Source organism: Chenopodium quinoa, unplaced genomic scaffold (genome assembly GCF_001683475.1).
Source record: "Chenopodium quinoa cultivar QQ74 unplaced genomic scaffold, ASM168347v1, whole genome shotgun sequence".
In the NCBI taxonomy this organism is placed as follows: Eukaryota; Viridiplantae; Streptophyta; class Magnoliopsida; order Caryophyllales; family Amaranthaceae; genus Chenopodium; species Chenopodium quinoa.
The window spans coordinates 4,882,076-4,892,229 of NW_018744537.1; the positions used below are offsets into that span (position 1 = coordinate 4,882,076).

General features: G+C 36.0%; 1 protein-coding gene across 1 annotated transcript; it reads left to right on the forward strand.

Moving 5' to 3' along the window:
- The first annotated feature begins 324 nt into the window (after window positions 1-324).
- LOC110698850 (serpin-Z3-like) lies at window positions 325-9,261 on the forward strand. The gene is made up of 3 exons (XM_021876369.1): window positions 325-573; window positions 724-1,064; window positions 8,808-9,261. Exons 1-3 carry the CDS (start codon window positions 325-327, stop codon window positions 9,259-9,261), a joined length of 1,044 nt encoding a protein of 347 aa, XP_021732061.1.
- The last annotated feature ends 893 nt before the right edge of the window (window positions 9,262-10,154 follow it).

The following is a 10,154-nucleotide window of genomic DNA, read 5'->3' on the forward strand; positions in this document are numbered from 1 at the left end:
TCGGCTATGGGTCTTGCCCTGATGTTAGAGATATCACTGCAAATTTTCAAAAATTTCTTTTAACGAATTATTTTAGGATTTGAGTCTTTATTATCTCTAATCGTCTATAAAAACAGATTTTCAGTTTTCATACGTAACATCTTACATAAAAGTCAGTTTTCTCTCTTTTGTTGAACCCGTCTTTCTTCATACAAAAATGGCGAGAACAAAAATTGTAAGCGCAGCAGCTATGGAGGCAAAGCTCCACGAGGCATCCAAGTAGGAAAAAAGCCGTGCACTACACACCGTCGCTACTCAGTGATCACCGAGGGTGGGTGCCCTATCATGAATTTCAGCTTGAAAGTAGCCAATCATGTATTGCAAAAAAGTCTTACGGAAAACAATAATAGTCCTATGAACGTGATATTATCTCCGCTTTCAATCGACGCCGTGCTTAACATCTTGGCCCTAAGATGTCACGGTCCGACGCTAGAGCAATTGCTTGAGCTACTTGGGTGCAACGACGTCAAAGAATTTAATGAGATGGCGTCGGGTTTAGCCGATGTGCTTAAGGAATCAAAGGGTGATGATTGTGTTCTTATTGGTGGCAAAACTTGATCTCTGTAGTCTGTAGAATTACAAATTAAACCTTATTTTGCTCTTATTAAACATTATTGTGTTCTTATTTCTTAAAAAAAAAATATAATTATTAATTTCCTTAACATATTTCATCATTTTATGAAGGATGAAGTAAAGCAAGTGGTAAATGAGGTGAACATTTGGGCTGAGGCAATGTCAAAGGGCTTTATTAAACAAATAATTTCGGAAAACTTGATTGCTAAAGACACCATGTTGATATTGTTAAATGCCATGTACTTCAAAGGAACATGGGTTAACAGATTTAAGACTGAACACACTGAAGATGCAGACTTTTACTTGCTCAATGGAAACAAAGTTGAAGTCCCCTTCATCAACAAAACTTATACGGGCTTCGAATATGGAACTTTCGAGAGATGTCAAGTCTTAAGGATGCTATACAACGAAGAAGAAGTCGAAAAGGGTGAAAAGGCAAGGAGTTTCTCAATGTACATTTTCTTGCCTGAACAAAAGGACGGGTTGCCAAATCTAATGCAGAACATCAATATAGACGCGAAAAAACCCCCCAAAACCCTACATGAGCAGCCGCCCACTATTACCCTTCATTTCACTTTCTCTCCTTGTCATTTCTCTTCTCCTTCTCCTTCCTCCAGCTTTCTAGCTCCTCGTCATTTCTCTTCTCCTCCTCCTTTTCTTTACTCTCTCATCCTCCGTCCCCGCCGGACATTGCTGCCCCAACCGCCACGCCCGCTGCCTCTTCGCTCTTCCCTATATGCCATTTTCATATTTTAAGTTTTTTAAGGTCAATTTCGACCAAGTTGGTCGAATGTGGCCTTATTAACCAAGTTTGAGGTGAAATTCGAACCAATTTCAAATTTTGAGGTATGTTTTCATGTTTTTAATTTTTTTAGCTTTGTATTTATTTATTTTTTTTAAAAAAATAAAATAAAAATAAATAAATAAATAAAAATTGGGTGGTGGTCTGGTTTTAGGAGGGTGGTGGTGGGTGTGTCTGGGTCGGTGTTAGGTTTAGGTGGGTTGTAGTGGGTGGGTCTGGGTCGGTTTAATGTTTTAGGTGGGTTTTGGTGGGTGGGGATCTGGGTCGGTTTTAATTAGGTTTTAGGTGGGTTATGGTGGGTGTGTCTGGTCGATTTTAGGTTTTAGGTGGGTTTTGGTGGGTGGGTCAGGGTCGGTTTTAGGTGTAGGCGGGTTTTGGAGGGTGGATCTGGGTCGGTTTTAGGTATAGGTGAGTTGCGCTGGATCGGTTAGGGTGGTGGGTGGTGGTTGTGGGGAATATTTGAGGAGTTTTTTATTTTTTATTTTTTTAATTTTTTTATATGTTGTGGTGGGGGATAGTGGCCACGCTGAGGGTGGAGGTGGTGGTTTGCGGTGGGGGCTAGTGGTGGTATGGGGTGGTGCGGGCTTTTTTTTTTTTATATTTTTTACAGGATTTACCGACAGACTTTTCCGGGCCGGAAAACCACTTCCGACGCATGAATTCGGACGGAATTTCCGTCAGAAAAGTGTTTCGACGGAAATTTCGCCAGAAAAGGTCAATTTCCTACAAATATGTTACGACGCCACTTTCCGACGGAATTCCTTCGGAAACACGATTTTCGACGGAAAATAGGGTGTTTCCGATGGAATTTTTCCGTCGAAAATGACCTGTTTTCTAGTAGTGAATCTCCATTACCTAACTTTGAATCATTTTTCTCGAGCCGTACGAGGAAAAAACCTCCTATACGTTTCCAAGAAAAGGTTGTGAGCAGTCTCAAGGGAAGCCCGAATAGCGGATAGTTTGAACGGTGGAAAGCGACCCCTAAATCTAAATAAGTGGCGAAGGTTGATGGCTTCGCTAAACCTTGCTGCCTTTACCTTCAAGTCCTCCGATCCTCTTCCCGCCTAGGTCGGGACTGACGGGGCTCGAACCCGCAGCTTCCGCCTTGACAGGGCGGTGCTCTGACAGGAAGTTGGTGGGCTCATCATGAATTAGGTCGGGGTGGCTGGTATACTACCATAATGAAACTGCCTTTTCTTTGGACTCCCATCCTCGGGAAAGTCCCCAACAGCAACTGGATCAATCTTTGTTGGCTGGCTTGCTTGTGAATGCAGTCGTTAAGCCAACAATGCTAGGAAGATGGACAGAAAAGGTAGCTTGCTTCCGAGACACTTATACAGTACTAGCAATCAATTAGATTCCGACTGCCTTAGCCTTGATGAAGCATAGCTTGTCGTTTGATGCTACTCTTGGGAACATTGAGACATCGACTTTAAAGCATCTCGTAGTTGATCGGTACTGCCATCAACAGTACCAACATGGACAAGGACTGCTGAGCATGGATAGAACGAGAGTCGAACTCGCGACTCAATCACTCTTTTTGTTTGGAAGATCATTCGTTCTTCACTCTCTTGCTTTTTTTTACCCGCGGGGAGCGCAGCACCTATAATCCTTCTTTAGGGAGGGCTCTGAGCCTCTTCCTGCTGATCGGACGGAGAATTCCAGCCATCCATCGGTCCGAGTCACGCCGGTACAAAAAGAGAAATAGAAGCAAAGCTAATCGAGAGGAGGAAGACATGGCCCCGCGCGCTACACACAAGAATGAATTGTTATGCGATCGGTAAACTATTTCTGTAGGCAGCCTATCAAATCAAATCGGATCTGATCGTAGCTTCGAGTTCAGGTGTCGTACCGCGGCCGGGTTGGCTTTGGCTAGGTGGAAAAGCTCAACTCAAGGCCTCCCTTCCTTACCACTAAACTGTAGCTGAAGACGAGCTCGTCTTCGGCACGGGCAAGGTCCCCCCCGAGGGGGCTAGGAAAAGCGGAAATAAAAAAATGGAATACGAAAGAAAGTGTCACACGAAACGGAAGAGGCTTTCCGGCCGATTGTCCTCAGAATGGGGGCCGAACAATTTTCATTGCCTTGCTTCCCGCTACGACACCGGTTCTATTGAAACTGCTAACTATGATTCGGATTTTCTGCTGTGAACCTAAGGAGCGTAGCGAGATGATCTTTCTATTTCGCAATGAACGATTTCGGTTCTTTGTACATGTACGTGGGGTTCATTGATACGGGGAAGGTTGTCTCCACCATAACACTGTAGAGCAGAAAATTAACATGGCTAACTTTGTTAGTATCGTATAATAGAAATATTAGATATATTATCCTCCACAATTAACTATTCTATATTATCCTTCCGGCAAAACAAAATATCACCCAAGACCAATGTTATATGAAATACATGCATCATACTAAAGTCGAAATTCGGAATCAAACGTATCAGTGGAAGAAAGGGTTAGGAAAATACTTATTATCACTAACTTTATTTCAAAATAGATAATTTTTATTTATTGTATACAAAAATATAATTATATTAATTATTTAGTCAACTCTATGCATGGATGGCCAAGATTTAATACCAAATTTAAAGGTCCAGATTGAAAGATTACAATGGCAACAATATTTTTGTAGCCATTGCAAAATTGTCCATAAATTATGACATGTAATTGAAAAAATGTCAATAGTGCAAATGGTGCAACATTTTTATTATGGAATTGAATTTTTTTTTCTTAAGAGAATTATTCAACCCTTTAATTCTTACTTTCTTAAAATTGAATATATTTGAGAATATTTGTAATCAACTAATCCAACCCTTTAATTACTTGTTTTACCGAATATATCTTGTTCTTGCTATATTAATAAATTCAATTATTCAAAGTATCGTACCTTGTCAAAGGGGATCCAATAGTAATCCTTAATTACCTACGTATAAGTCATGGGAAAACATGCATATAAATACACGTACATATATACACCTCTTATCATATGCATTAAATCTCATTCCATTCATCTGTTTTGTGCAAAAAATCCTTAGCTTGTTCTTAATTTTAATTTTTTCATAACAAACCAAACTTTAATTTAGGCAATTCCACAAAAATGAGTTTCTCTTATAATAAGATAATTAAATCATTGATGATCTTGATTCTGTTCTTGAGCTTCAACCTTCTTGTAGAGCATGGAAATTGTAGGCCTTTAAAGGGTGATGACAACGTTCATTATAAGCGCGACGACAACGTTCAATGGATGAAGGAGGAGGCTAATCTTGTTTCATTGGAGGTTAAGTCTAAAGGAAAGCCTTCCCCACCATCGCATTCACGAAGCCCAGGTTACATTCCTGGTCCTCCAGGAAGAAATTGAGCTTGACCCTTAAGCTCATGCATGTGCTGTTGAAGAAAATACGTAGTAACTAAAAGAAGAGGAAGTAATATTATTTTTGGTTGAATAAGTTCTTATAGATTTATAATGATATTTAATTAACTTAATTATTCTAATCTTTGTAGTGTACTTGATGAGGTTATATACACATTTATGTATAAACATTAAAGAATAATTAGTTTGTACTTTGTACATCGTATTTGTTTATTAAATGACTAGCTTTCCTTCAAAAAAAAATAAAATAATTAAATGACTGGTGAGTTTTGTGTTTATTGAATTTTAAGATAAACTATTTATTTATATCCTAATTTTAAAACATATCATTAATACAAACAGTGTTATGTAAAAGGTGGATAATTTTTTTTTATTTAGGATATTTTGACATAGGATATCATGAGAAAAATATTTAAATTATTCAAATTTTCTACTCATAGATTAATAATCAATTGACAATTAAAAATATAATAGTACTACTGCTCATAAGGTTGTGGGTGGATCTGAGAAAGAGTTTGGACTCTTTGGTGGTTCTTGAAAGTAACACAAGTAGCATAGTTATAGCAATTAAAAGAAATTAGTTTGGAGTTACACCAATTTATGTTTGACATGCGGGTACTGCGGCTACCCATATGGTAGCTAAATAAAAGAATGATATAAATTTGGAATACTTAAGTACGTACGACTGATTTTCCCAAAGTCTCCAAACTTTGGCAGATCTTGATTTAAGTTAATAATATCCGCAACGGTCTTTACAAAATTATGAATTATAATAAAACAATCATATAAGGTTTTGAACTTTTTATTATTATAAGTCGATTAAAAACAAAATTCATTATATATATATACTCCGTAACAGACGTATAAGATATTTATCGAAAGTTACTCCCTCCGTTTTTTGCTTCATTGGGACTTTTGACACTATTTACTTGACCCACATTATCCAATATTTGTGTATACATAGGGAAAAAACGTATATGATATAATAATTTATTTTTCTAATGACTTTTTAAAGATAAAAATAGCAGCTTATTAACTTGTTTTGCATATCTTCGTAGAATATAATAAAGGGCGCTAATATTGCCAAGGCAAAAAAAGCCATTGTCAAGGCAAACTATCTACCCTTTGCCCGTAATCTTTGAGTATCAAAATATATCAAACTTATTAATTCAATAAAATACTTTGTCGTATTTTGTTGCCTATAATATTAGTAACTAGATATTCCAATTAAAATCTTTCCAACTCCAACTACTAATTATTTACGTTAAAATATGCAATTAATTAAATTATTCACCATCATAGACTCATCCATATAATCCTCTTATAATCACTAAATTTAACATTTTATTGGGAGAGATACCATTATCAAAGCTTTACAGGTATTGGCTACCTCTAAATTTGTTTATTAATAAATTTTATTTATTTATCAAGCCCTTAATTTGTTTGTAATTGACTATTAGTAAAGGTGTTTTCATATCAACTTAAAACGTATTGATGTTCTACCTTTACTATTAAATTTACCATTAAACAAATTTCATATTTACTTTTTAGGTGTAAGAAAATAAAGATTAATGATTTTTTTTTATTTATAAAAAATAGCACTATGTTTGTATACGTGTTTTACTTCAATTCTCAAACTCTAAAAATCTAGTTGTCGGACATTCTTAAGAATTGGTTTCAAAAACTTGTTAAAGTAGACAAAGGGATTTAAATATTGCATCTTAATTATTTACCTTTTTCTTTGGCAGATTATGGATAATCATATAGTGATGGAAGAAGATGTGCATGTTATGTTTAGGACACAGTATCAAACTCGTGAAGCACTCCTTGAAAATGTATTAAACGTATTGGAGTTAAATTAATAAGATTTTAATTAGAATATTTAGCTACTAATATTATAGGCAACAAAATATTATAAAGTATTTTATTGAATTAATTGAAGGAGTGTCCTCGATCAAGTACAACAATTACTAAATATAATATAGGATTAATTAAGGAGATTATTATAATCGGTTATTTTAGGTAATCATGATGTTTTGCTAGAAACCAACTATGATTTGTGAACTAGTGCGATAAGTTTACTACTAATAATAATCCGGTCATATGAGGTCACACATATGAATATATGATTGAATTAAGATGCATGAAAAGGCATTAAAGCCCAAGAAATGCGATTATGTGAAGAGTTGTGATAGTTTATTATAAATATGACCAAGTGACATAAATGAAATAAGACATCTTTCATTAATCACATAAAAAAAAATATTCTCTCTCACATAAGCACCAGTAAAAGCAATAAGGAATTGTTCCTTGTTCCGTACTAGCATACGTGGAGATTCTATCATTGCTCGTGGACCATATTAGAGGAACGACAATTGACGTTCTAAAGATCTCTAATTGAAGAAAGAAGTGCCCGCTTACTTTGTGAAAATCACGCATCGAGGGTATGATATTCTAATCTTATAATTCATATTATTATATACATGAGATCCTATTTTAGGTGCTAAGAAATTGTTTCTTGAAATTTTGTTAAGTGCATCTAATATGATCCTACAGTGGTATCAGTTTGCCTCTTGCGTATAATAATATGATCATAATTAATTCGATTAATGTGATGGCGTATAATGTTAATTTTATTTTCATTAAGGGGAGGTATTGTAGTATTGAAATTAAAATTTAAAACCCCAAATTAATTAGAATGGAGATTTTAATTAATTTGTTATATTAAGTTTTTTTAATCAGACTAAACCGCATTAAAGATCACCAATTAGTTTTACAAAAGTTGTAAAATTAATTATTTTTGAGTGGAGCAGCCACGGCTGGGTGGAAGACCCATCTGAGATGGGCCACGGTTGCTGCTCCGGTGGTCGAGGAGAACTCTGGCGACCAGGAAATCATCTTCGCCACGACCAGGGGCCACGAATTTCAGAAATTCGTTGGCCATGGAGTAAACTCCGGCCACGAAATTCAGAAATCCGGTGGTAGAGGAGTAAACTCCGGCCGTTCTCGTGGGCTGCAATCGGGTTGCGCGACGTTGTGGGCTGCCGTTGGCTGGAACCGTCCCGGCAGGCGGTTGCTTCACGGCGTTTCATGGCTGACGGTTTCTTTATATTCTGGGAGTTCTCTGTTCTTTTTGGAAAAGATGATATGTATTCAGTATTTTGGCACCAACCAGGCTAGGATTTTAATAAAATACTTTCTCATGAACATACCACTTGGCATATCGCTATCATTAAAAGTATTTATTCTCTATGATATAAGCCTTGTTGATGATTAAGTATTAAATATTTATTGCCCCTTTCAAAAAAAAAAAAAAAAAAATATTTATTGCCTGGCTTGTTCCTAATCCAATATTGGTTATATTATTATGCTTATTTAAATTTACACATGTTACTCTTATTTATGGTATAAGTTCTCTAATAAATAAACCAACATAGTAAATTAGGTCCCTGAAAGCAATATTGAGATATGTTTTTCCCAAACAGACACCTATAAAGCCTTTGATCATAAGTAATAGGTTCCGCCAAAGCGGGGTGTTGCATATAATCTCGGGAATATAGGGTAATATTTATGAAATTTACATGTCACTGTTTGGTTTTGCTCAACAACATTATCAAAAGACAAAGTTTTGGGTCTTGAAACATATAGATGGAAACAAAAGTTGTTATCTATCAACCAAGAATTATATGAGATGTAATTAGTAAAGGTTGTTTACTTACCAATAAAACATTAGATTTTATACATAGGGCCAAAGTCCGCTTAAATTTTTGTTTTAAAGGATCTTGATATTCACATTAATTATACGAGATAATTTTTAAAATGTGATAAGTAGCTTTGAATTGTTCAAATTTTGTATGCTACTATGATGAACACATAATTAAATTTTGCTATACTTCTATTGTAGATATCATGTCTAGTAACAACAACAACAGTCCTAACTTACGTTCATACCTTGAGAAGGATAAATTGAACGCCACTAACTTCCTTGATTGGAAAAGGAACCTAAGAATAGTTCTTAATTAGCGCCGAAGGAAGAGAAGATGTCCTTGACACCCCTATCCCAGTTTTGACAGCCACATCATCAGATGCTGAAAAGGCCAGTCAAAAGGTTGTTAAAGACAAATCAGTGTTTGTCACATGTCTCATGCTAGCTTCCATGGAACCAAACCTTCAAAAGAAGTTTGATGGTATGGATACTCATAGCATTATCCAACAACTGAAAAAGATGTTTCAGAAGCAAGCAAGGATTGAGAGATACGAGAATCATAGAGAGTTGCTCCGATGTGTGCAAAAGGTTGATGAACCACTGGGAGAACATGTTTTCAAAATGATGGAATTGTTCAAGAAAATGTCTAAACTGGGAATAACCTATACCACTGAAATGGCCACTGACATAATCATGATGTCATTGCATGATGGATTTCAGCAATTCGGGCAAAACCTTAGAAGAACTGCACCGAATGCTTGTCACTGCTGAGATGGACATTCCAAAACCAAACAAAGAAGTTCTTATGGTACAAAAGGGTAAGGGGTTCAAGAGGAAAGGGAAAGGCAAAAAGATTGTCAAAGGAAAGGGCAAGCAAGTTGCTCAGACTAAGACATCTAAGCCCAAGGTCGATCCAAAAGCGGATGCCAAGTGTTTCTATTGTGATGGAATAGGCCATTCACTACGCGAAAAACATAAATAGGCACCGGTTCAAACCACCCTATGGGCACCGGTTTTGAACCGTTGGGTATTTGAGGGATGCCAAATCTCTGAAGATTTGGCACCGGTTCAAAACCGGTGGCTATTTAAAGATTTGGCACCGGTTAACCGGTACCAATTACCCATAGCGCGTTTTTTTTTTTTTACTTTTTTTTATTTCAATACAATAGGCACCGGTTTTGACTTAGAACCGGTGCCAAAAGTCCCCAAAAAAATTTTAAAAAAAACTTTTAGCACCGGTTCTTTTCCAAAACCGGTGCCAAAAATGCCCAAAAAAAATAATTTTTTTTTTCCATTTTTTTCACTTAAATTGTACCAAATACTTATATATAATCATAATATACATAAAACACATATATTTTCTTCAATAACTTGTAATATTACACTTTAAAAAACTGAAAAAAAAAATAAAAAAAAAAAAACTACACAATAATCAAAGATAAGAGGCAGTAGCAATTCCCACTGGCTTGTGTATCATCATTTGACACCGCATCAGTAATTCCAGAAAGCGCTGCAGGCTCTTTGCTGTCTTCTTTGTTTCCAAACAACTTAGAAGGAAGTAAAGAAGCAATTGCAGCTTTTGCACTGGCCTTGGCCCTTTCTGCTTCTTCAATTACCCTTCTCTTTGCTTCTTCCTTCTCCTTTTCTTTTGCTCAATTAACCTG

Bases quoted from the DNA above. Each gene is read 5' to 3' on its own strand.
- LOC110698850 (XM_021876369.1), top strand. From the start codon at position 325: ATGAATTTCAGCTTGAAAGTAGCCAATCATGTATTGCAAAAAAGTCTT. The intron at 574-723 runs GTTCTTATTGGT...CATTTTATGAAG, and splicing joins AATCAAAGGGTGATGATTGT to GATGAAGTAAAGCAAGTGGT. The intron at 1,065-8,807 runs GTACATTTTCTT...GTTCTTAATTAG, and splicing joins AAGGCAAGGAGTTTCTCAAT to CGCCGAAGGAAGAGAAGATG.